Below are 26,829 nucleotides of genomic sequence, written 5' to 3'. Positions count from 1 at the left end.
TTGCTCTTCCTTTTCGCCCCAAGCCCAGATGTCAGAAAAGATCTTTACTGTCATTAACTGCTACTGACACCATGAGCGTGACATTTCCGCTGCCTTTTTTACGGTGTTTAATTTGCCCCTTACAGCTGGATGAAGAAACCCAGATGTGGAGTTCCGGACCAGATGCAGAGTGGGACCGGGCTGCGGGCCCGAAAACGGCGCTATGCGCTCACCGGCCAGAAGTGGCAGCGCACGCACATCACATACAGGTGGGAGTAGCTCTCCGCGAAACTGTGGCGTGTCTGGTTTGGGTTCAGGGAGACGGGATCGAGTGGGGAGTTGGGAGTTGTGGCTGCTCTGTCCATTGCTTTTCCCTGTTGGAGGCAGCTGACCCATATCGGCTTGTGTAGACTAATCCCCAGCAACATGGATGGACCTAATGACCTCAGGTTCTGATCTGGGATCAGTTTAGGGGCCCTGACTTCATCAGACAACCACGATGACCTGCACAAGGATATGAAGGCATGTCAAAAATGCACCAGTTCATAAGCACATGCTCCTGCATACATGCTCTGTGCCAAGGGGTTGGATGAAGTGTAATATGGCTAAAAGGGTGTGGCGAATAAATTGTGAATTAGTGTCCTACCTCTTATACAGGTGTACTAAGTACAATGATGTGTTATATAAATAGATTTGGATATTTCACAGTGCTCTGAAAATGCTATAGATAGCATAGGGTTCGAGGGACCTGATTTTGATATCTCGCTTAACACTTCCTGAGAGACATCAGGAAAGAGTCAAACTAGGTATGACTCACTGCACTGTAGGATCCAGTTAAATAAATGGGTTTAAAAAAAACTCTCAAAAGGTTGAGCAAGCTCATTGGAAATGCATGGTGCAATTGGTATTAAAATGACCAACATTCCTGAAGATATCATTATGTTTCAGCTTTCCTGCACACGCAAAAAGATGGGGCCTCAGTTGTTAACTCCGGGCTCAAGGTCTGCTACAGAATCATGGCAGAGAAGCTGAGGCAGGCTGTTAGATCACATGTCTTCAAAAATCTTAAATCCTCTCTCCTGGACTTCACATTGTAGTTAAGATACAAACATAAAATAACCTTCAAAGAACCTTCTTCCATTTCCTGGAGATTACATTCTGCCAGCCACGGAGGAAACAGAAGGCGTCTGCACCTCATTTCAGAATCGGCCGGTTATAGCAGGTGATAACAGAAATGATTTATCCATCTCTTTCTGTTTTTTTTGTTAATTGATGGGGCACATATGCAAATAGAATGTAAATGAGGCTGAGTCCTGGCAGGAACAACCGGCCGACAGGTCTCTGAAAAGCGAGAGAAGTGAATGGTGGAGCCAAGAAAGATTTCTCTGTTTCCTTCTGTCTGTCAGTGAGAGATAAAGACCTCAATGTGCAAAGTTCAGCAAGACAGCAGAAGAAGGGCCACTTCAGAGAAGCCGGGGCTCCTTCCCCACTTCTGAGTGGATTTCTCATTTTATGCGCAGGCAGTCCATCTTCTTAATGGGCTGTTACGAGCTCGGGTCTGGTGTTTATAGAGGTTGCTGTCTTGGCCTCTTCTGACTCCAGTTGTGTGGTTATTTTTATGGTGATTCAGATGAAGACTTGGAAAGAGGAAACGTCTTGGGTGGGTGGAATAGTAAAATTTAAAAAAGGGTCAATGCCCCATTTTAAAGCAGTGGTATGGTGTCACAGTATCTCTGGTCACGGTCTGTCTGAGGGACGTACTGTGCAGCAAGACTGTTATGGATCTTTCCAAACGCAGCCTTTCCACGTGGACGTAATTAAGACACGAGTTATTTGTCTGGTTCTTATCTCATGTGCTGCTAATGGTGCAACTTAAGATCTTATCAACTTTGAGTACAAAAGCTCGAAGGACATGAGGCGTGTGGCTTTGCCGTGTTATGAGCAAAAGTATCTAGCTCCAGTTCCGGTTTAACGGAGGTGCGCTTAGCCGAATTCTAGAGAAAGGGGCGCCGGTGTTTCAGTAGGGTAGAGTTCCACGCTGCAGACAAGTGTGGTTGCAGTCCCAAGTGCAGAGCAATGTTCCATTAACTGTAGGCTGTAGCCTGTGACACACCTGCCGCTACCTGTCCACTCTTCACACATGTAAACGATACAATCTGCCCTAACTTGCTCTCGATCCAGATACGGTAAGATTGGATACATGTTCCTTCCAATTCTTTTTGTATTCACGGTGTTATTCCTTTTTCTACTGCTTGCAGATTCCTGTAAGTCAGCTGGCATAAGAGCATTCGCCAAATGATTACATTTAAAAGTAAATGTAAATATTGTTGTGTCTTAGAGCAACGCGCTTTATTGTAAATTTTCAGGGTTGCCATTGTGTACCCGCTATCCCTCCAGAGTGTGCATGGAAATGAGAATCCCTCCTCAGTGGACGTTTTCTGACTAAAAGAAAGGCATAAAGAACTCGCGCAGTGTAGGCATAACCTGGATTTGAGAGACTCTGTCCCAAATCCTTCTGTACTAAGAAGTCTGTAGTGAATTAAGAAGTGACTAATGCCCTATTTGGATGGTATTGGTTTTACATGGGAGGTAGGGTAATGCAATTATGACCTGTGTCCCTTTGTGATTTTGCCTGGTCCGAATGCGCCATTCTAAGTCACCTTAACGGATTGTGTGCTCCTGCGTCAGTAAAGATTTTACCTGCTATAAAATGTCCTGTAGAAATAACACCAGGTTATTTTAATCCCATGCGAATCGCCAAGTCAGTACATATTCTGTCATATTCTGTGGAAAATGAGTTTTTGCTCTTTTCCTCACGAATGGAAAAAGACTGGCTTTGTATACTTTGGCATTTATGTGCCCAAGGCCTTCTCAGAGGAGTGATGCTTTTTCTGGCTTTACGTACATTCTACTCGGTCTACTAGTATGTAGCCTATTAATACGCAAACCCAGATTATTGTGACTATATGTGGTGTAATGTAAATATCAACATTCTGCATTGAAGATATGGGTAGCCACTCCCTCCTGTAATTTACTTTGTAATTTAAAGTAAGATTTCTTATCCCACGTGAATCAGTCATAAATGTTACAGAGGTCTTGTGTTAAAATTACTTTACTGAAATACTGGGACATACAGTGAGTCGGGAAAAATAATCCTGCTTTAAGAATTTTTTTTCTTTTTGTTTCTCAGCATAAAGAACGTGACACCTAAGGTGGGCGCACGTGAGACACACGAGGCTATCAGGAGGGCCTTTGACGTCTGGCAGGGCGTCACGCCGCTGAACTTCGAGGCCGTTCCCTACAGCGCGCTTGAGAGCGGCAAGCGCGACGTGGACATCACCATCATCTTCGCCTCTGGTTTCCATGGTGACAGCTCCCCCTTTGATGGAGAGGGAGGTTTCCTGGCCCACGCCTACTTCCCTGGGCCCGGGATAGGGGGCGACACACACTTTGACTCAGATGAACCCTGGACGCTGGGCAACCCTAACCATGATGGTGAGAGAACGGCAGGTTAGGTTTTGTTTGTTTGTTTGTTTGTTTTTCATTGTGGCTAAAAGACATTAAGTGATTTTTTGATTATTTCTATGCATTTGGTCCACAATAATATGTCAAAACCAAAGCCAGCAATATATTTTTACATAACCTGAGTAAAGTCATTTATTTGTGTTACTGTATATGCCAAGTCTATCCTGCATTCACAGAAATGGCATTATGGGAGACACAGGTAGTATTTATCTGTGTAGGGTGTAGTGCTAAAGAGCGTAGCAAAACCAGACAGCAAGTGGATCTGAGCGCTATCATCCCGACAGACAGCATTACGATGCGAATGTAGTTGCCAGTATCCATTACGTGCACAGGGGAGGAGAACGTCTTAAAAGCTCTTTCTGCCCCAGAGGACTGAGGTTATCAAAGCTAAGGTCCTCGGAGTACGTCTCACAGCAGAGTGTGGGATCTGATTACCCCTTGCCTAATGGATGCACACTATAAATGTCTTCGACAAGAGTGACTCCCCCTTCCAACACAAACGACCCCCCCCACACGTGCACACACATGCACACACACAAAACCACTACCACATGCACATACCAGCACACATGCTGTGCCTGTAATGTCTTCCACGCTGGAGAATTGTCAGTGTATAGATAAATGCTCTGTTTTCCATTGTGGGATATGATTAGTATAGCAATTTAAAACAGAGCTGGAGATTAAGAAGCATCCACTCAAACTTCAAAAGACTCTAAGGATATGGAACAGCACAATCAATCTAGCAGTATAGTAGCTCATTTAGAGCTACCTTAGTATAAAAGCTAAAATATGAGAAGAGAATCTCCTCAGTATGCCCTTCTTGTACCCCAAACTATGAGGACCTTTTTTAAAAAATATGATTTTGATCTCTAAAATTGCAAAGAACAGGCAGTGTTAAATAAAGTCTTTGAGACATATGCCTGTTGCATACAATCCAACACACAATCAAATACATGGGAGTTCATCCAGTACTGAACTGTACTCATCCCTGCATTTAATAATCACATTTATACCACCCCATTAATCACAGTTAGAGATTTTGCTAAAATTGTGCAGCCAAAAAATCTTTTTACCCTTTAATTTAGTCAGTTATCTAATTCAGTTGTCATTATGCATTTAAGTTACTGTTAGCAGTTCACTGTGGTGTTTCACAATTCCCTCAGAGGCAAACCTGAGTGCACACTACTAACTCAATGAGTCTCTTCATGCACGCCTACACTGGCTTGGTGTGTGTGTGTGTGTGTGTGTGTGTGTGTGTGTGTGTGTGTGTGTGTGTGTGTGTGTGTGTGTGTGTGTGTGTGTGTGTGTGTGTGTGTGTGTGTGTGTGTGTGTGTGTGTGTGTGTGTGCATGCATTTGTGTATTTTGTTTTCAGCGCATTCTCATGTCACTTTTCATAGCATAACATGTACCCCCCGGGTAACGACATAAATATTGAACATTCCAACTCCTGAGAATACAATTTGATGCACTGACACACATCTATACACAAACACTCACTAGCAAAGCCCTCTTTGCCTTTAGCCTTTCACCACTGGCCATGTGGAGCACATGTGCATATATAAGGGGCAAGCGCACATACTGACAGTGGTGGCCTGCACACTGGAAGGTTGCTGCTTCGAGTCCCACCAATGCCACATTGCTGCTGTTGGGCCTTTGAGCTATCCCTTTAGCCCCCATTTACTCAAGTGGTATTCAGTCATAATTGTAAGTTGCTTTGGAAATAAATACAAAGGCCAGATGTTGTTTTGGTTGTACAGAAAACTGCAAAAAAAAAAATCCCTTATGGGAATTCGTGTGTCGATTTATCTTTGTGCTTCTGTAGTCATAGCCATGAACTAGTTTGATACAAGTGTGTGTGTGTGTGTGTGTGTGTGTGTGTGTGTGTATGTGTGTGTGTGTGTGTGTTATCATAGGGAATGACCTGTTCTTAGTGGCAGTACACGAACTAGGTCATGCCCTGGGACTAGAACATTCCAATGACCCCACTGCTATAATGGCCCCCTTCTACCAGTATATGGACACAGAGAGCTTCAAGCTGCCTCACGATGACCTACAGGGCATCCAAAAAATCTACGGTATGACTGAATAATTGTATTCTAAAATCCAGCATCTTATTCCAACTCTGTCCTGAAGAATACGAGCACTTTCTGTTCTCTCTTTCCTTAATGTACACAGTAAAAATATTGGGATCCTTATAAATCAATCTTCAAATTCAAATTTGATTTTATAAATGAAATTATGATCAGTAGTTTCATGTCAGGTACTGTGGACTGTTTTCAAACGTACACAGAAGGGCATAGAAGGTCACAAGCAATATTCCCCAAAATGAAGGACATGAAAAGTGATTTTTGTTGATCCCAGGTCCTCCAGACAAGAACCCTCAGCCCACCAGACTGCTTACAACAGTCCCGCCTCCACGCCTGCACCCACCATCTGATCCCCGGAAGCATGATCGCCAGAGCCGCCCTCATCGCCCACCGCACCGGTCCAAGCCCACCCACCCCAACTCCAAGCCTAACATCTGTGACGGGGGCTTCAACACGCTGGCCATCCTCAGACAAGAGCTGTTTGTCTTCAAGGTAGAACTCTTCGCTTGGACAGCGAGGGCAGAAACCACGCATGCAAACAGAAAAGACATCTTGGCCTTAGAGGGACGGAATTTATTAAAGGTTTTTGTAGAGAGAGTGCAAAAGACCAACATCAGAAAAAGTGCGTGTGTGTGTGTGTGTGTGTGTGTGTGTGTGTGTGTGTGTGTGTGTGTGTGTGTGTGTGTGTGTGTGTGTGTGTTTGAGAGAGAGAGAGAGATAGCGAGAGAGAGATTAATGTTGGCAGTTCTTTCATGGCCGGGAGTACTGTAGCTGGATCGACTGACAGCTGTCAGAGAAAACTAGGTTGAAGGAATTATTTTGACACAATGGAGGGAGAAAGAAGCAGAGTGGGAGGGGCTTATTAGAGTGAAGCCTGTCCTTCACTCACCTTTCCTGTCCTGGAGTGGAATCGTTGTTGCGAGAGGTTCAGGGCAACGAGCGGCATCAAGCACCCCTTATAGCGGCCGCCGGCTACAGTGGTGAACCTAAAGGGCACTGCCTTCATTTTAACAGGGCCAGAATCAGTCTGAGACCATGTTTCAGCACCTCGGAGAGCACCCAGCAGCCCTGGGATGGCATTGATCTTTGGGAACTGCCTGCCAGCCGTCACATGCCTTACTTTTAAAAATGATTTACACAGTTTACACTGACCAAGAGCAAAGTTGGGTTTTTTTTATTGTATCTGATAATAGGTTTGTTTTTTAGAAGCATAAGAGCTCTAAATCATTGCAAGATGGTTGGTAAGCTATTAAAATAAATAGACTCTTTTTAAAACCTACAGTGATCTGTAGACCAAGACTTGGCTAGGATTTTTTTATCTGAAAATTTTGCATATTAAAACATGAGATGTTTATATAATGATTTAAGACCGTCTGTTTAAGACAGTAATAGGCTTAAAACAGCCATAGGTAATGGTGTAATTTAATGTATATATATAAAATATAAACAGTGTCTTATGTTACAGTGTTTGTGTTGATATACTAGTCTATGCTTTAATGGGCCCTCTCCCGTCAGGACCAGTGGTTCTGGAGGGTGCGAGATAACTCAGTGATGCCTGGCTACCCCATGCAAATCAGCAACTTTTGGAAGGGTCTGCCCCCCAAGATTGATGCAGTCTACGAGAACAGTGAAGGCAAGTTTGTCTTCTTCAAAGGTAAGACTTCACCCTGACAATTTTGGTCCACGTCAAAGATATCATTTGTTACATTAAAATAATCACATGTTTCCCTGTTAATGAAGCATTTAGCTATTTTAACATCACAGTAATGCATAACCTGTCTTAAGAGGATGGCTCATGGATAAGAGCTTTTAAGATTTCTGCATTTATCATTAGTGCTAAAAGCTGAATAAGATTTTACCGTGCACAGCCTGTCTGACATCCATATCGATTCAAGCTCACACTTTAGTCGTCTTCTAGTTCTTACATAATTGCTGCGTCTGTGGCATTCGAAACGGAGTGACCTCCTACATGGTGTCTCTCGGTCTTTCACTCTTCCCTGTGATCATTGAGGCGGACTTCTTTCTTACCCTCTACAAAGGCCACCGGTTCTGGGTGTTCAAGGACACCACCCTGCAGCCCACGTACCCCCAGGACATCTCTCTGTTCGGTAGCGGCATGCCCACTCAAAACATTGAGACAGCCGTTTGGTGGGAGGACGTAGCCAAAACCTACTTCTTCAAAGGGGACAGGTCAATGAAACTGCCAGAGAACTCCAATCCACCATTTACACGAGCCTGCTTAGTTCAGTTTACTTAAATAGGCACACGGTAGCTAGTTGGGTTGAGTTAATCTGAGCTCCCTATACTTAAACTGTATATGTTACATTCACTAGTTTAAGTTTCAGATTGAGATCGGATAACTCAGTTGATCCAGGCAACTGTTTTTCATAAACTTATTCATGGAAGCAATTTTCATTTTAAGACCAGAACTTTTATTATTTCATATGTTATCTCACATGTAAGTGATGGTATCCAATTATGGCCTTCTTCCTCCTTTGGCTTAGGTACTGGAGGTACAATGAGGACATTAGGAGCATGGACCCTGGTTACCCCAAACCCATCACTATTTGGAAAGGCATTCCAGATTCCCCCCAGGGTGCTTTTGTGGACAAAGCTAATGGTGGGCCCTTTTCCACCCCATTTAATTTTAGCTGAGCATTGGAAGTAGTGTTCTTATTTGTGTAGTAGTGAACTCTCTATGGGACTGTTCCCACATGGTCACATTGGCCTTGGTTGTCAAAATGCAGTACATTCAGCAGTTGGCCAATGTCAGCACTGTACCTTTTATTGCAAATAAGTTCAGTGCTGTTCCTAGGTAAAATCTACACTCAATGGAGTTCTACATTACTTGATTTCATGTCAAATATAAGAACATGTCAAATTTAATAAGCATAACGTTATCATCAGAACATTGATACCAGGTGTGTTATATTGGAGATGGAACTACCCATTTCTGAGGGGGCAGTTCTGCAAGAACAGGATTTGACATCCCACGCTTAGCCCTCTACTTGAATAATTGATTATTACAAGAACACTCAGAAATAACATTGGCTAATCACTGGTATGGGACAGCTCTATGATGTTTATTAAAAATGTATCTATAACCTTAAACACTGCAACCTGCTGATGTGAGAACATTATCATTTTTAATCGTGTGTACTCCTGTATATAATATTTAATAGTACGTCTTTTCCCTCTGATGACCACTATAGGCTTTACGTATTTCTACAAGGGGAAAGAGTACTGGAAGTTCAATAACCGCAGGCTGCACGTGGAGGCCGGCTACCCCAGGTCCATCCTGCGGGATTTCATGGGCTGCGACGGCCTCCCGTCAGACCCGGACTGGGACTGGAACCCTCCTCAAGAGGAAGAGCCCCCCAACTACGAGCAGGACGATGTGGACATCGTCCGCAAGCTGGAGGGCACAGGCGGCGCCGAGAAGGCAGTGGCCATCGCCATCCCCTGTGTGCTGGCCCTGTGCATGATGGTCCTGCTGCACACCGTCTTCCGTGTCAAGAGGAAGGACACCCAAAGGCACATACTCTACTGCAAGCGCTCCATGCAGGAATGGGTCTGAAAAGGAGGAGGTCCACCCTCCCTCTCCACCCCAACATTTTCTTGTCATGTCTGACTTGTCACAGGACTCCTTGTCACATCTGAAGCCTCCTTAGCTAAGAGGAGCATACCGTTGCCTTTCTCCTGAGGGGAGGTGTTGAACAAGTCTCTCACCTTCGGGTGCAGAGAAGGGAGCTGGGGGAAGATGCCGCGCCCACGTCCTCCTGGTTTTCGTCCAAGGAGGTGCTGTGTTGTTGTGTGTGTGATGTCAGGCCTCCGGCGCCAGCTATTCGAAGCCGTTTTGAGACTTCAGGACTTCTCTGTCTTTGTCAGATCTCAGAGTAACTTTCAACAGTTCATCGTCGGACGGATGCTTTCAGACTAAAATTAAGTCTCCCCTGGCTTCTTATATCATTACCACATAAAGCGTGGACCTTTCAGAATACTGGATTATGTTAAAAAAAAAAAAAAAAACCTGCCACACGAACCAAAGTGTCCAAAGAGACTTGCTCTGCTCGTTTTTAGCATTCTAATCAACTTGCCCCACTGGTATCCATTTTAGCGTGAACTGACTTTGCGATCATTTTCAGGTTTTTATGCTACAAAAACATTCATGGAAATCAACCAGAAATAACTGCTGTGGCAATCTCCAACAAAGGGATGTAGACTCTACCTGCAATATTCTGTTGAATGCCTTAACCACACATCTATGGTATTGCAACAGTATACGTGTGCCTGTGTGAATGCAGCTGTATACATGTATAAAGACTGAGTCAGGGATGCCTGCTATCCATGATCTCCAAGCCTGTATTTGAAAGGCTTTGAAACCACTAACCTAAGCATAATGACTGCAAATGCGGGATAGTGAGAAAGTGCTTCCAGGTTGAATTTTGAATTGAACTGTTCCCTAAGGAAAATTCTAAAAGTTGTTGTCATGCCGAGTAATTCACATAATATTCTGTAATATCATGTAGAACAGACTGTCAGTAATGTAGCCATGTAGCCAGATTGGACCCATTAAAATTAGAATAGTGCAACATGCACCACATTTGATCAGATACTGCACTGAACTAAAGGAGTGTATGCAGTTAGAATACACCCACTGAAGTTATGTTCCATTCTGATTTGTACGTGCCGCTAAAACTGTAAAAAAAAAAAAAAAAAAAAGTCAAACGGCAGTGTAAGGCTTAGAACACTGATAATCATTTATTGTGGTTTTTTTTATAGGCGACAATATTTAACTGGTTTAAGGGGGAAACTGTAAAAATTAGTCAAAGGAAATAGTAAAACAACAAGCAATTTGTGGTGTTCGGTATAGCTCTTTCAAATATGTAGACCAGGTGAAGAGTGCATTTACTAGTACGTTTTTTTCCCAGTAATTTGGACTATGAAATGCAATTTCCATTCTGCAGAACTCACCGATCTCTTACCGCAAGTAATCCGACACTGTCGCACGCCTTGTTTTTCTATCTTTCAGCCATTCGCTGTTGCCCCCCCCCCCCCCCCCAAAAAAAAAAGCCCAAACCCACCCCCTTGCTTTTTAAACCAAGGGATCTTTTGTTCTCCGAACCCATCGCGGACTGGTAAGGGATGCGCGGCTGTTAAAATCTCTAGCAGGTGACCGTCTGTCGCCACACTATTCAAATAACATCTTCCGCAGGTCTCACGATCACGAATACGAACGTAATTACCGATATGGCAGTTTTCGACGTACTTGCCCATCTCTGCCTTGGACGCCAGATGTGTATATGAACATGCTGTATATATATATATATATCATGTAGTATCTTGAATGTGAATGTGAAGGGCAGATTATTTATATACATAAATGCTAAAGTAACAAATATCGCTCAGATCGGTGTATGTCATTCTGTTCAGTAGAACAACTTTGTGCAAATTATGCGCTATGCCTCATCCATTTGTTGCTTCAAAGGTAGCTACACGAAATTGGATTGTTCATCAAATCTCAAATTCAACAGTAAAATACAAAAACTGAAAAAAATCAGTAACTTTATACCAGGTTTCATGTTCATATCTCAAATTGTGCAGGGCACAGTGCAGTGATAGCCCTACAGGGCAAAGCCATAACAAGGTTTGATAAACTACAGATTCAAACATAAAAGGTAGCCTGTGTGGCTACTAATACCAACACACGGGACCAGGAGGTAACCAGCAGCTTCGTCATCTTATTCTAATACGACTAGTGCTTGTTGCATTACTAAGTCCAAGCAGATGCACGCAACTGGTGTGCAGTATTACAAGGGGTAATTTGGTGTGCCAACGAGTCCCAGAAGCAGAACTGAACAGTGTCTATTTATAACTGCAAATATTATTCATATATATATATATATATATATATATATATATATATATATATATATATTCCTCTCAATTAAGGATGAGATCTAATGTCTTCTATGTAATTTATTAAGATTTAATTCTAAATAAATGCAGATGAATATAATTACATTTTGAAGGTTTTGACGAATAGTGGATGAATGACAAACAATAAATAAATACATTTATTGACTGGTGAAACAACTTGGCAATGCAGTAAAGCAGATTTTTCGAGGTCTCCTAAAATATCCTTTTCCCGTGTAATTTATCCGAACAATAATGTTAACACCATGTCTGTCACTGCAGCAGTAAGTGTGAGAAGACTCATAACAAACAGTCTGGTCTACTCAAATATGATTACGTTCACACCCCGTACCGAATTAGCAAAAGATTAATGTTACTGCACAGTAAAAACAAACAAAATGACAAACCAAAAAACAAACAAACAAACAATTAAACCATTATTTTGGCTTGGTTTTGTATGGCCATCAGGCTTTTATTCTTTGTTCTTCATTGGCTACATGTCCTCTCCTTTAAATTGGACCTCAGATGCACTTACACGTTTCCTACCAGCAGAGGACAGCAGTTCCTTAGAAAAATCTAAGACAAACAACGTCGTTCTCAAACATCCGAAACTTTAAAGCATAAAACAGAAGGTATGCTGTAGTGGAGCCGTTATTGCTGCGTCCCAACCAGCGACGCCAATGACAAATCTTTTCCTATTCCCTGCAGAGAACATCTTTACTCTCCTATTTTGTGCCTGTCCATATGAAAGTAAAATTAGGCGTACGCTACAGAAGGCATAGCTAAAGTCGTACATAGTGGTGTTTGTCATTGACACAGCGGGTGCTTTGTGCTTCTGAGAGTTGAAAACAATCTGCAGAAGAGCGTCTTCCACCCCTCCCCCTCTCAGCCGAGGGCCCATACGGAGCACGGGGGACTCTTCATAAATTAGTCTGGTGTCCTGCTGACAGATCTCAGTGGTGGATGAGGTGTTTTTCCTCATAAGTCTATCTCAGAATTCTTCCTTCCCTATTATACAAAACCGTCAGGGTGGCGAATTACAACACGAGTTATTGTATAACTAGACACATGACTGAAAGTCAAGGTAATGTCATGGTTGTTCATAACACCATTCAACGTTCAAATGGTTAAACTCTCCTCTTATAAACATGTATCCTTTAACATTCATATTGAACACATGGTACTCAAGGGCTTGGTAGTCATTTTTTAATCCACCCTAAACCACCTGAATGAGTTGTGCTCACACAATGGTAAATCATTCTCACAAACTGTTTGTGTTGCGACTGGAAAAATGCACTTCGGACCAGAGTTGTTTCCAAGGGCCAGATTTGAGAGCCTTGTCTAACATTATGTCATGGCGTTCCATCTTTCTTTTCCCGTTTCTGTTCTCGGACATGTGCCTGCGGCAGCATCGTCAGCCTTTGATGCAGGCATGAGTGCATCTGTTTCAGGCACTTCAGGCATGATCTCATTCCCTGGCAAAGGTATCTATCGCTCGCACACACACGCACGTGCGCGCATGTACACACACACAAACACACACAAACACACTCTTCACGCAACTAACCATGTGCTACGATATAGTCACACCCCAGCCATCTTCTCAGTCACACTCATGACATCTTCAACTTCTGTAAACAGATCCGAATGCCTCTGAGTTCACGCAGCCGAAGTGGAGAGTTTGTCCTAAGCTTATCTGCACCTGAGGCCTCAGTGCCGTGCAAATTCTGGGTAATCAATTGCTCCGAGCATCTGCACATACCCTTGATCCACCATGAAAGTCAAATCCTTGTTCAAGCAAGATAGCAAAATTCATCACAACTGCAGAGATCACAGAGTAGGGTTTTGTTATTGAAAATAGCAACAAAACAAAAAGGTATTCCCACAGCTGATGGCATCTGTCAATACAGCAAGGCAAATATCTAAAATACACTCACGCCCTGTGAGCTACTAATGTTACGTCTGGCCCTGGTGAAGCATATCCCGACGTCCCACTCATCTCTAACAAACATCTGCTGGAAAAAGTACATGATACTCCTTTCCTGCTATTGTGACCTAATTAAAGCTCGCAGCTTTTAGTTACTTTTGATACCACAGGCCCAAAGAAATATGAGGCTAAACTACACCTCAAGGGCATGTTTTCTGCAAAGAGTTCATGACCAGACTGAGAATAAAAAGGAGCGTCTGCAGAGACGATAATTAAAAGTGAATTTTACCACAAGACTGAAGTTAATCTGATCACCATTAGATTGAAATGGAAAGAAAATGCATAAAACCAAATTAAAGGTTCCTCCACTTTGATATACTGTGAAAAAGCTGAAAGGTGAAGGGTCTAGTGGATGGACCCTTTTATCAGCACTAAACTGATAGGGGGTTCAGGCTTATTTTGTGTCCAATAAGGAGAGAATTGAAGTCGTCTCACACAATTTGCAGGACATCGACAATGAATAGATTCATTCTTGTTCTGCCCCCTGCTAATTTTCTACAGAGAGTGAATCGCGTTGCTGGTCAGATGACTCCCAGAGACCTGTCACTTCTCATCACATCACAATGACAGAGAAAGGCCTCTAATTCTATTCCATAATTATCATACTGACAATAGGTCATCAACTAATTAATCAATTAATGGATTAATTCATTTGGATAGTTATTAGTTTTAGTATGCTCATATTAGTTGTAATCCATTTGCAATCCATTACGATAGACAGAATGACTGTTGTAACTTTTGAACGAGCTAGAGCTGTAGTCATAAGCAGTGGACAACAGATCTATCCTGCCCTCATATGGTCGTGAAAGAAACGGACATCTCGCGATACTTTTAGTTCTCGCAACTTCTTGAACGCTGGCTGCAGGAGTAGGTTTTGCATTTATGACAGAAAGCGAAGGCGAAACCAAGTTTTCCGCAAGTATTGCAGGTTCAGTGTTCGTTGTAGTGTTGTCTCACGATATGCTTTTCCATTTGGTGATTTCTACAAAAAAAAAATTAAAAATCTGATTTTCGATGTATCTTACGGGTTGTTTGAGATAAGTTAAACATCTATAAGTTAATTAAATGCGTGCTGCCATTTATTGTAGGTTGCTGCACAGAGTTTTAGCACTACAAACATATTTCCATTCATTTCATTTCAGCCTAGATTCATCGTTAGCTAGCTCTTTTGAGTGGTAGCTAAAAAAAGTTATTGCAGTTAATGCCTGTATTTAGCCCGTGAGGATTTAGGCTACTAGCTTCTGTTTATATCTTTTATTATTTTATTAAGGAATTCGTTTGTGTTCTGGTGTTAGTAGTTGCATTATAAGTAGGAAAGTCATGTATTTAATTAATTTATTTCCGGTCTTTATCCACCGAACTAGAATCCTCTATTGCAACAATAACCGGAATGTGCAAGGTGACTCAGTCAGTTCAAAGATCACGGAGAGGCCGCCTCCATTTGTTTACTTTTCAGCCATGTTATCTCTGACCGGCAAGGTTTTAACGGTGCTGGGCCCAGTCGAACCAGAGCAGCTGGGCCGAACCATGACCCACGAGCACCTGACCTTGACATTTGAGTGCTGCTACTGCCCGCCAGCCACGGGCGAGGAGGCTGCTGCCTTGGCTCCCATTGAGCTGAAGAACCTTCACTGGCTCCAACAGAACCCGTACAGTCACCATGAGAACCTGCTGCTGTGCCAGGAGACGAATGCAGTAAGGGACGAGCTGCTCCGCTACCGGAAGGCAGGAGGGGGCACCATTGTGGAAAACACCACCACCGGCATATCTCGGGACCTGCCTGTGTTACAGCAGCTGGCAAAGGACACAGGGGTGCACATCGTGGCAGGGGCCGGGTACTACGTGGATGTCACTCACTCTGATGAAACCAAGAAGATGATGGTGGAAGAGGTGTGTGTGCACCTGTTACATTTACAGCATTAAGCTGATGCTTTTATCCAAAGCAACTTACAATTATGACTGAGTACAACTTGAGCAATTGAGGGTTCAGGACCCAACAGTGGGGCTTGAACCAGCAACCTTCCAATTACAAGTAAAGTACCTTAACCACTGAGGTACCACTGGCCCGCTGTTACTGTGAATGCTCCTCAGGGTCATAAAGGGACACTTTTTTCCCCCTTTACCATGCAGTATGTACTCACATGCTACAAAAGAGCCGGAAGCTATGTTGTCTGGTCTGTAATCTTTTTTACTCCTCTGTCGTCAGTCAGGTTTTACATGATTTAATGCTGTTCATTCCCCCCCCCCCAACAAAAGCTTACCGATATCATCATAAATGAAGTGCTACATGGGGCGGACGGCACAGATATTCGCTGTGGCGTGATTGGAGAGATTGGCACGAGCTGGCCAATAACTGAGAGTGAGAAGAAGGTCCTGCGTGCTGCTGCCCACGCTCAGACTCAGCTGGGATGTCCCGTCATCATCCACCCCGGGCGGAACCCTGCCGCTCCCGGAGAGGTGGTTCGAGTCCTCCAGGAGGCTGGAGGAGATATTTCCAAAACCGTTATGTCTCATCTGGACAGGTGAGGCGCTTTTCTGGAATGGCTTTGGGAAGGTTGGGAAACTATCTACAACCAGTATGGTATTTTCAGAATGTATGGTCCAGAATTCATAGGAGCTCTACAATGTTGCATTGTTTATAGGTAAAGAATTCTCTTCAACAAGATTTTTTTCCCAGTCCTATTGATGCTGATGTGTTTATGGTTCACACATTTGGTCTTTTCAGAACAATATTAGACCGTGGAGAACTGCTGGAGTTTGCAAAATTGGGAAGTTACCTTGAGTATGACCTCTTTGGCACAGAGGTGCTGAACTATGCCTTTAACCTTGTGGTCGACATGCCCAGTGACAGCCAGAGGGTTCAAACGTAAGTACCAGAAAGGACACAGACTGTATCATATGCATCCTTGTCATTCAGTTTACTTCAATGAAGTAGATATGGCATGTTCAGAATAGCAGGAAATAGTTCAAATAACCAACTATGGGAAGGTCTACCTAAAGTGAAACTTATTTTCATGGTAGACATTTATCAACATGCTTATTGGTTATTAGTATATTGTCTTGTGCCTCAGGTATGTTTATGGTTACATTGGTTTAAGTGTTAGGTGTGACTCTTATAGCTTGGCGTTCCTAATTAAAGAGGGCTATGAGGACAGAATGCTCATCTCTCATGACATCCACACCAAGAATCGCCTGACCAAATATGGTGGCCATGGATACTCCCACATCCTGAGAAACATTGTGCCAAAAATGCTTTCCAGGGGCATCAGCCAAAACCAGGTAGACAAAATACTGATAGACAACCCCAAGAACTGGTTAACCTTTAAATAGATACAACTAACACTGAATGGATTGTAAATACGCGAAACCAAGGACGCTGTGATGATCTGAAATTGTTTTTTTACCTTTTGATGCTAGCCTTCCACTTTGATGCAGTTAACATCTTAGGGGAGATAAACTGAACAGAAATCTATGGGTGGTGACTCATCCGTAGCAGATGAAGCAATCACATGATCATTCGGTGTGTGTTTATAAAATCGTGCATGTCCAAAGTAGAGATTTCACCTTGATTACAACACATGTTATCTAATTTCTTTTTTTAAAGACTTCAAGTAGGGTTCAGTTTGTTGTTGCGTAATGTTCTGTGTTATACCAATGGCAGAAAGGCTTGATTAATTAGGAACATATTAAACTAATGGCCTCATTTCAGTTGAGCAAGATTATGATTGAACAAAGAAGTTAATGATTTTCAAATAGGCACAAAGATTGATGAGACATCCACTTTTACATCAACACCTTCCGATAAGCATCCTTCCTCAATGGGACTTAAAATAATAGGGATCTTAACGTCAAAAACACATTTAGACTTTAATGAACTATACATGTGATTCTTTCCTACAAGGATAAAAGCCTAATTAAAATGCAGTCCAACAGCACTTAATTTCAAAGCAATGGCTACACGTGCAAACTGCAGGAAAATAAATGGTGCACGTCAGGCAAGTGAGTAGCTTACCTTGTCAGTCAAGTTAAAGGGAACACATGCATTTTCTAACAATTGAATGTTCACCACTAATGCCTTGTGAAGTCATTTGTTTGAGGTGTCCACATCCAATGTGCACAGCCAATATCGACGAGTCTTTATTCCAAGGGCATTAGGAGAAGACACAGATTCCTTTTTATTCTATTTTTTTTTTATTGTTGTTGCTTCCACAGTGCAAAATCAGAGAGCACTAGTTCACAAGTGACTTGCCCTGGGCTCTTGTTGGATATCTCAGTCCTGAGCCAAGATAAGAGTGTGCTATATTCTGAATGACACCTTTTTAGGGTGAGAGTTGCTTGAGTTGATGGGTTGTCACGACAACCATATAAATGGAAAAGTGAATGTATTATTATCATTATTATTACTATGTATTATTACTATGAAGTATTAGTGCTTTCTGCATCAAACTATTGAATTGTGGCAATGAATTTAAGCCTGTTTCAAATCTCTCTGTTAACTAGTGTCATAATTGCAGTCCATCACTTAACCTTTCACTGACCCCAAGATTGCCTTACAATACCAGCAGGGAACGTTCTTTATTTTAGAATGCATTAAAGGTGTTTAATGTTTATATGATCTTTCAAGGACGTCGAAAATCATTCCAATATGAATGACATAATGTGAGATGTCGTATTGTTTGTTTTCTCATGACAAACCTGCGCAGATCAATAAAATCATATCAAACTTAGTTTGATTTGTTATTGGAAGATGCGTTTATTTTGTCTGCTTGATATATTTTAGAGTAAAGTTTAAAACAAACCAAACATACCATAACTGCAGCACGGTAACCAAATGACACATCTGATAACTGCTGTAACCCTTAATAAGTGTCTACCCTAGATCCGAGTTTAAGACATGGTTGTTGGAACACACAACAGACTCAAAACTAGTCAACAACAACACCGAATGGCAGATTATTCTTTTACCTTTCTTTCTTATACATCACAGTGATTTGTCTAAAATCTAATTTGTGAATTAGTCACATGCGTAAGCGCGTTGTTTCCGACTTCAGATGATCCTGTTTTCTCATTGTCGCCTTCAGCGACAAGTTAATGTTCATGAAACGGTGTGGGGGATTTCACAGAGTTTTTGTTTTAAGATATCATAACCATCTTCTCCATCTTTACAGATGGTAACGTATGGTTTCTAGCGAGCGGTATAGGTCTGTTGTTCTTTTACAGGTCGCCACGCTAACGCGTGAGAAGCCGGGAGCGTATGCACGCCAAACATTCGCGTGAGCCAAAGGTGCCGGCACGCGTTAGTCGGCGTAAATCATGAAACCCGAGAACGTGCTGTATTTGTTGTTGTTTCCGCCATGTGCCTTGCCCCCGTCTAACTTGATGTAGATTTCGTCGCCAGGCTCCAAGTGTAATACAACGCTGTTACTGGCATAGTCGTAGTTCTGATCTGCGTCCTGCGCAATTGCGCTTGCCCGCACCTTGGAAAAACAAATGTAAACAGCCTTAGAATGTTTCAAACATTACAATCTTTGCTGATATTTTTAGATTCACTTATATGCTATTCTAAACAAATGATTTTGACAAATAAAAAATTGTATTTTGGCTGACTATAAAGTAAAACACTCCGTGATCGTCGCACTAACAGACATACCTGGTTATTTTTGCACAGATCAGCCCACATGCTGGTCCCGTCTCCTCCTCGCATCAGCACGTGGTATACGAAGAAATAGATTCCCGGGATGGAGCAAGTAAATTTACCTGTCGATGGGTCGTAATGGTTGCCCAGGTTGGTAACCACGTCATCGAATTTCAGCACCTCGTACCCCTCGTGTTGCTTTTTGAGCCCGGCGTAGAATGCGATTTTGGGGACCGTGTTGTACGTTGCTGCACTTATGACACCAGTTACTCCACTCGTTCCTGGCGGTCCAGGCAAACCGGGTGGTCCGGGTTCTCCTACCTTCCCTGGCGGGCCTGGGGGTCCGGGGGGACCCGGCAGACCTCGTGGTCCAATGCGTCCTGTGCGTCCGGGTTCCCCCTTTGGACCACGAATGAAGGTTGTTGGGGACTGAACCAGTCGGTTGTCGCGGGCATCTCCTGTTGCGGAAACCGGAGACTTGGTCCCGTAGGGATCACAAACCATCCGACAGGCGCCGAGCATCTCGTAGCGCGCGTCCATTCCGGCCGCGTTAACCAAGACCGGGATCAAAATCACCAACACGAGCACCATGACAACACCGAGCACGCCGGTCGCAATCACGCGCGTCCTGACGCCAAGCCGTGTCAGCACTGGGCGCTCCTCGTGCCTCGTTTTGCCCGCAATCTTGCTATAAAGTGTGATGCCTCGATCGAGAATCGTTCTTTTTTTTTTTTCACTCCCAGTAAATGTATTTAGTTAACAACCACAACTAACTGATATAGTTCATCCCGCTCTCAACCTATACAGTTGGTGCTGTGTGGTCGTTGGTGCTGTCCGAACGGCGAGTTCCTTGAGGCTAGAAAGAGGACAAATGAGAGTTATAGATGAGCGCTGAACAGAAGAGCGCGAAAAGGACTACATCCCTGTTATCACACCTACCTGAACAGGGGAGGAGAGAGAGAAGGTAGGGGAGAGTGAGAATGAGTTTGAATGACAAGTAATACTTCACAAGTTATCAAACTGAGTGACTTCCCATATTAAGGATTCTATAGTTCCACCACAAACCAAATTGCATTTTACATTTTATTTAATATTTGTTGCCTATGAATTATGTTTTGCACTGTTCTTGCATTTTACCATTGTAAGATGCCTTTTTTTTTTTAACGTCATAATAAGTAGTAGTCAGTTACTACTGTATATATATTAAAGCCAATGCATGATGGACTCTGCAGCTTCAAACCGCTTTTTTTTTATAGTCCCATAAAGTTAGAGGTCAAACCCATGGGAAATTCAAATTGATCCCCTGGGCATACTTTACATCCAGACAAAGCTAGCATTTGTCCAAGCATCCCTAAACCACAGAGAGAGAAAGAAACAAACATAAGCCACTGCTTTGCAAAAGCACAGACATTCCCCAAGGACCAAGTGACCCAGATGTGCACATTAGTAGCTATTGATAATAATAATGCCAAATTAATATATATTTTTGCTTGATTTGAACCTGTTGGCCAAAAGCTACACAGTGTGTTCATTCTTATGAAAATGAGAAACTTTGGGGTAAATATTTAGGTACCATCTAATATGACTCTCTCAGGTAAAAGTTTTGCCTTGACAGCAGCAGTTTTGAACAGAGCCTGATAATGTGATTTAAGAACTGCAAGCTTTGTTAATTGTGTGACAGGCTTTTAAAATTTGTGCTACAGCATTAGTAAAGCTTTTATTCCTTTGTCCCTGCTTTTTTTTTTTTTATAATGATACCAGCCAAATGCAGTGCAGTGTACACGCAAATCCTCTGTGAGGAAAGTTGTTGCAAAATATTGCATAAGAGTAACATGAACGCTCACCCGTTTAAACCCACGCCCACGGGCGCGGGCACGACTGCTCTGAGTCAGTGATCACTTGTTGCCTGTCTCTTTCCATCCAGCTGGCACACGCCGTCTCTTACTCAGTGCAATTGGATGGTCAGCGGCGACTGTGAGTCACATGGCATCTTCAGATGCACAGCCGCACTCCAGACAGATCTCTGAAAGCTCCTTCACTTTAGAGCCCTTTCGAGTGCGTGCCAGCCCACCTGTTGCACAGTTTATGTTTGCCGCCTGTAAACTTTCAAAGGTCAGCCACTGACCGCCGGCGGCTGGATGTTTTTTTGTGGTGGATCGCTCCTATTCCAGCGGTCACACTGAGAGATGTAAAATCCCCACACCGACCCTGATGACAAACCAGCTCAACTCTACTACACCACTACCATATCCTTGTTAATGCAATGTTGAGAATAGACCACCACTCAAATCGTATCCAGTCAGCGCTGGACCTATGCAAAAAAACAAACAAACAAATAACAAAAACACTGACCCGTGATGAAGAGGCTGGCTGATGAATTGTGTTTGCTAACAGACAGAGTGTTTAATTTTACACTTAAGCATTTATATAAGATAGGTTCAGCTAATAAAGTGATTGTAGTGATTTTGTTCAGTGATTGTAGATATAAGGTGTTGCTAATAAGGTGTATATTCAAAAATATTTGTCTTCCTAGTCTCTAAGAGCAAGCTTTCCCCACATAATCGAATGTTAACACCTTTAACACTGTTCATCATTATGAGTGGTATTTTGTCATTGCACTTTGAACTAGCACTTGTTTATGTTTGGTCCTCAGAATAATTGTTACTTGATGCGTTTACCCTGCTTTCATCTTGCCCTCTTCGGGTTGTTGTCTGGCTGATTTATGGCACTGTCAGCTGTTTAACCGGGACAGATGTGGAGAAATGACGGCAGGTGCAGTTGCAAGTTTTGATTCAGCCATGGATTGTTGTTGGCTGACTCCTGGTTTACGTCTTGCTTCATGCATGTGGGAAACTTCAGGGCCGGCGAGCAATTAGATTGTTGGCCAGATGTGGGAGCTGGAGAAACCGCTGGAATCATGCCAGATCTGGGCCAGAATGTGTTTGCAAAGTGGGTTCAATGTAACAATAATGCCAACTGTTTTATGAAATAAATGAAGGCTGTGAAAACTCCATTTTGTCGGCATTTAGCTTTTAACCCAAACAAAATTCCCACAGATATTGCTCACTGGACCTTTTTTTAGCCAATGGGCTGCAGTTTGCTATTCTAGCCATTTCTTGACTGCATAGTTTGGGATTATCTGGCAATCAAGAATACTTTTGAAATACTCTATAAGCAGCCTCCAGTAGCAGTGCAGCAGCTGCAACGATGTGCGATTAGTGTTCTCCTCAGAACATGCTGAACCCCTCCACATAAGCAAATGGTTTAGTTCATGATGTTGTTCTTCATTTCTGGTCATTAAAGTGTGCAGCTGCTTGTTCATCTGACATATGGGTAGGACAGCACAGCAGACCTTTCAGTTGCTTGTTTGAAAATAGCATGCAATTTATGGACTTGAATAAAACATGCAAGCAAACTCTTAGCAAAGACTGGTCAAACATCAATCTATGGGTTTTTTTTTCAATTATGTTAATGTGCTCAGACACTGCACCATCAATCTGCAGTCGATTTGTCAGTTTTAAGGGCTCACTCATGAAATATTCATGACAAAGTCCGTAAACAGAATATACACTTTGTAAAGAGCTGCCAAAAGCTGACAGACAAACAGCGCGTTTTACAAACATGGGGGAATGAGACTGAATTTTGCTCTCAAACCCCAATAACAAAACCTATGTGGTCTTTCCCAGACCCAAAAAGTGCATCTTCTGTCAACGCCCCAAGAATTTAGAAATAGCTGAGCTATGTTATGGCTATCAATTTGGATATCAGTTTTAAGTCTCTCCAAACATGGCACCAAGCAAGAATTCAATCTGTCATTAGATAGTGTGGATCGTGTTTGGCGGGGTTTTTTTCCGCCCCTTTCTTCAATGGGAGACGTTGGCTATGGTTCGTCACCTCCCGCTCACCCGCTGCTTTCTGATGAGCAGATTCCCGCTGAAGCCTTAGCACAGTTCCTCGCGCTTCGCTCGAGCACAGATAAGACCGGAGGAAGAGTAGGTGTGACCACGCCGTCACCCCCTCAAAGCATGTCGTCCTACTGGGCCGCCACTCACTCCCGCCGAGGTATGAGTTTCAGCGTTTATGTAACCGCGCAAAACGCGTGCCCGCTCACGGCTGCCGGAGCAAAACACTCGCGTGCGCCTCTTCCCCAGGTGCGCCAGAATATATTTGGATGAGAATGACCGAAATTTCACGTGCCAGCCGTTTCACGTAGACTGTGCCCCTTAACTTTCGGTTAACAAACTTGGACATTTGATCCACTCGCGTAATTTAATGGATGTGCTCTGGGATCGATTAATTACAAGGTGCATTTCTAAGACAACAGGAGAGTAGTCACTATTCGAAAACATCGAATATAAGATTTATTACCTGAAGGGTGCTACCTTTCTGGCTTTTTGTCATCCCTTCAAACTTCATTTCCAAGATGGACCAAATCAATGGAGCCTGTGGGAACGGACAGCAACCTGAAGGAATCGAGGGAAATGTAGAATATTAATTGCCATACAGGAAGGGCTTTAATATTGGGCAGTCTGTGCACAATGTAGGAATCAGGGAAGAAAGGTTGTTTAGCTCTGGGTCTCAGATGTTTTCTTTAAAGTACCGCTACTGTAAAACAAACACTTTAATTGTGGTTGATTGTTGATTGTGAATGTGTGTATGCAGGAATGTCTGTTGTTCATGTATGTTGTTAGGGGTGGGATGTGGGGGGTTGGGCTCTCATAAGTCCACGACCTGTCCCTGTATGCACGAAGACACGCAAGCTCATAATCCTGGATTTTGCTTCTCATGCCAATACAGTTGAGCTCTGCATTTTTATGTTGAAAAAAGTGTGAAAGGATAGCTAATCACTAGAAATGAGAATCACATGCCTACAGTTATCATTACAGGTTCTGTTTTAAAAGCAGCTTTTAAAATGCCCTGTATACATGTTATAAAAATAGCCTACACAAAGACTCAGGTTGTGATAACACCTGTGCGCCATTTGGGGAGGTTTTCACCCCCTGCCCCTTCAACAGACGCCATATACATGAGTTTAGACGTCTGTCACTGAGTGTATCAATAAACAGGTGTCCTCAGGCTTTAGGGCGTTGGTCAAGGATCTCCCGCAATTTTCACCATGGGTGCATTTTTCCACACCTGTGAAATAAACACTGACCTGGAATCGACGCCCGATCATCCCCCTGGAAAGTCCTCTACCCCAGAGTTGCAGACATTGCGTGGCCAAGGTGTTGCTGACCAGTGCCGCAGGGCTCGGGTCATCTCCCTGCCCACCGGAGCCTTATGTAATAGGTGCGCATGATCACAAAATCCCTGCTGGGTGTGAACTCCTCAGGACTGGCACGAGCCCATACCATGTCTCTCCCCTTCTGCCGATGTACCAGTCCGTGGCAGAGGGGAGGCATTAGTAATCCAGGCAGAGTGCCGGGGGGCCTCAGAGACAGCATGGGCCAACAGCAAGATGGGAAAACATGCGTGATGCATGCATGTGCCGCATGATCGCTGACTTGACTGATGGCAAACTAACAAAACAAAGTGGCACTTCTCAAAGGTGCCGGCCAGGTTGAATCTGTTTTTTGGTTTGCTGCACAGAGAGAGACTTTTTTTTTTTTCCAGTTCGCGTCTCTAAATGCAAAGGCCAGTTTTGCCTAAAACCTCTTGAAACGTTTTCTGATGCTCTAATTACTTGCTGTCATTGCTTACAGAATCCAGAACTCCCTCATGCCAGCTCATGAGAGTCGTAGTTCAGGATGTGTCGGCGAGCAATTGTTTTGTGAAATCATAGTTCATATAAAGTTGCCCTAAACCAAGGTCACTTCAAAAAATTTTAGGACACCTTTTAACATGTTGCGTAACTGTCGCATTGTTCTCCCGCGTTATTTGTACCATCTGACGATGTATAGCATCTGAGGGTCGGTGCCTATCTGGCCAAGTGCTCTATTTTGAGCACAGGCGGATGCGTTTAGTATCTAGTCTAATCAAGCGCAAGGCCGTCGGCAGCACGCCGTGGCTGGCGCGCCCCGTTTCCAGATTGCGGTGTACGTTTTGTGAGGAGGGACGTCAAACATCAAACCAGGTACCGAAGAGCGAAGGGCCAAGTTCAAGGCAAGAGACGCAGAGAACAATGGAACCACTGATTGGCATTCAGACTCTCCCTGCCTACTGGTTAAACGCTCATGTTTGTAATGGCGGCAGGCTGTCAAACCCGGGGCTTAATTGTCTTGTAATTGTAGACGGCTTCCCGAGAGAATGGCATGGGAGAAAGGAAACCGAACGATAGAAGATAAAAAGAACATCTGAATAAAAAATATCTATTTGTTGGAGTCCATATTTTTAAAATATTGTAGCAGTAGAAAACAGGAAATGACTCCGGGGTTCCTGTGTAGTCATGATCATAGTGAGATGCCCACTTGCACGTCACACGTCAGAAAAATGAACATAACCTCCTTCATGGCTACACATATATCAACTTCACAAAAGCTGGAATCGATCAAAAAGCAGCCTTGATTTACTGAGACAAAACGAACAGGTCCTTATTCCTTTCTTTAAACTTTAACGAAAGTCTATTGCAAAATGATTTCACTTCTTTTATAGTGATCTGTGCAGTATTTGGGTCCATGAAGTGTTCAGTGAGTGAACATACGTCTGGGTTAATACTGTATGAAATCACAGTATAATGCTTCACAATATTGAGCATTCGCTCTCAACTGTGGGTTCAGCAGTTGTAAAGGTGGCGGTCAGGTTATTTTTTTTAAAATCAGACCCATCCGTGACAGCATTTGTCGAGAACTTAAACCTGGTTTTTGACAATGCAGTTACACTCTGATTACAGCAGACTACACGCTGAACGTTGGCATTTTAGGTGATTTGTCATTCCTGCGTTTATGCTACATTTGCTCTACAAATCTTCAGTCTCGTCTCGCAAGCGCTACGCGGAAAATCGAAGTGATTAGAGCAAAAGCGGAGTGCCAGGAGATCGGCGTAACAGAGACGAGATCTCCGCCTCCGCCGTCGCTCCTCGTTAAAACGGGCGGAGAAGGAAGGAGGGCTTCGGGTGTTCGTTCGCCGCTTTGTGCGCCGATGCCGAGAAGCAACGGGTGGAATGGAAGAGTCGCGGCTTAATTAAGGAGACGATTCAGTCGCGTCGCGGGTAATTCGATCTGACGGAGGTCGTAGAGCAAGAAGCGGATAACCTCCGTCGATTTAAAACTCGAAAAGACGTGCTGTAAAGTGACAATAAAGGTATCCGACATTCCAAAGTAAGCGCACATGTCACTGTAGAAGCTTTTACGAAACACAAGACCTGGATGCTATTCATGAGAGAGTTAAGGGACTCTTTTGACTCATTTGTATTAAGTGATTGGATTGTTTGACACAAATCCTAGCATTTTGCTCCCCTGATTGCAAACAATCCAGAGCATCTAATGTTTCAAGAGGCAGGAACCATAGAGGTAAATTGGCCTGTGGTGTTTCTAGTGTTAATATTCTAGTGACTCATGTTTATTAGCATACAGAATTATGTTCTTAGATTAATAAAATACAAGTCATTCACTTCTTTTACCATTCAGATAAAGGTAATGGGGAGAAAGAGAGACTCTGTGTGTGTGTGTGTGTATGTGTGTGTGTGTGTGTGTGTGTGTGTGTGTGTGTGTGTGTGTGTGTGTGTGTGTGTGTTGTGTGAAAGTTGCACAAAATTGCAACC

General features: G+C 43.2%; 3 protein-coding genes across 6 annotated transcripts in view; 2 read left to right on the top strand and 1 right to left on the bottom strand.

Annotated features, from left to right (window-relative positions):
• The window catches only part of mmp16b (matrix metallopeptidase 16b (membrane-inserted)), a 20,191-nt gene extending 9,559 nt beyond the window's left edge, over nucleotides 1-10,632 (top strand). Inside the window, exons 3-10 of one of the 2 annotated variants that reach the window (XM_027032609.2) lie at nucleotides 126-248; nucleotides 3,170-3,474; nucleotides 5,419-5,580; nucleotides 5,867-6,084; nucleotides 7,108-7,246; nucleotides 7,632-7,782; nucleotides 8,097-8,212; nucleotides 8,805-10,632. In XM_027032609.2, coding sequence (XP_026888410.1) covers nucleotides 126-248; nucleotides 3,170-3,474; nucleotides 5,419-5,580; nucleotides 5,867-6,084; nucleotides 7,108-7,246; nucleotides 7,632-7,782; nucleotides 8,097-8,212; nucleotides 8,805-9,169 — 1,579 coding nt within the window. In that variant the 3' untranslated portion in view covers nucleotides 9,170-10,632. Of the gene's footprint in view, nucleotides 1-125; nucleotides 249-3,169; nucleotides 3,490-5,418; nucleotides 5,581-5,866; nucleotides 6,085-7,107; nucleotides 7,247-7,631; nucleotides 7,783-8,096; nucleotides 8,213-8,804 lie in introns of both variants that reach the window. The other variant, XM_027032608.2, reaches the window with a different exon arrangement.
• Nucleotides 10,633-14,355: 3,723 nt separating this feature from the next.
• On the top strand, nucleotides 14,356-18,117 carry pter (phosphotriesterase related). 3 transcript variants are annotated; one of them, XM_027032620.2, is made up of 5 exons: nucleotides 14,356-14,423; nucleotides 14,952-15,385; nucleotides 15,752-16,017; nucleotides 16,221-16,361; nucleotides 16,615-18,117. In XM_027032620.2, the coding sequence occupies exons 1-5, from the start codon at nucleotides 14,378-14,380 to the stop codon at nucleotides 16,823-16,825; spliced, it is 1,098 nt and encodes a 365-aa protein (XP_026888421.2). In that variant the 5' UTR covers nucleotides 14,356-14,377; the 3' UTR covers nucleotides 16,826-18,117. The 3 variants fall into 3 exon arrangements, with proteins under 3 accessions (XP_026888421.2, XP_026888422.2, XP_026888419.2); XM_027032621.2 differs by having other exon boundaries at nucleotides 14,373-14,414; XM_027032618.2 differs by having other exon boundaries at nucleotides 14,375-15,385.
• Nucleotides 18,118-18,223: 106 nt separating this feature from the next.
• c1ql3b (complement component 1, q subcomponent-like 3b) lies at nucleotides 18,224-24,373 on the bottom strand. The gene is made up of 4 exons (XM_027032622.2): nucleotides 24,286-24,373; nucleotides 23,499-23,593; nucleotides 19,146-19,986; nucleotides 18,224-18,972 (listed from the first exon to the last, which is right to left on the bottom strand). The coding sequence occupies exons 3-4, from the start codon at nucleotides 19,719-19,721 to the stop codon at nucleotides 18,793-18,795; spliced, it is 756 nt and encodes a 251-aa protein (XP_026888423.1). The 5' UTR covers nucleotides 19,722-19,986; nucleotides 23,499-23,593; nucleotides 24,286-24,373; the 3' UTR covers nucleotides 18,224-18,792.
• Between the last annotated feature and the right edge of the window lie 2,456 nt (nucleotides 24,374-26,829).

This window comes from Electrophorus electricus, chromosome 7 (genome assembly GCF_013358815.1).
Source record: "Electrophorus electricus isolate fEleEle1 chromosome 7, fEleEle1.pri, whole genome shotgun sequence".
Classification (NCBI taxonomy): Eukaryota; Metazoa; Chordata; class Actinopteri; order Gymnotiformes; family Gymnotidae; genus Electrophorus; species Electrophorus electricus.
This window is presented reverse-complemented; position numbering and strand designations above follow the sequence as displayed.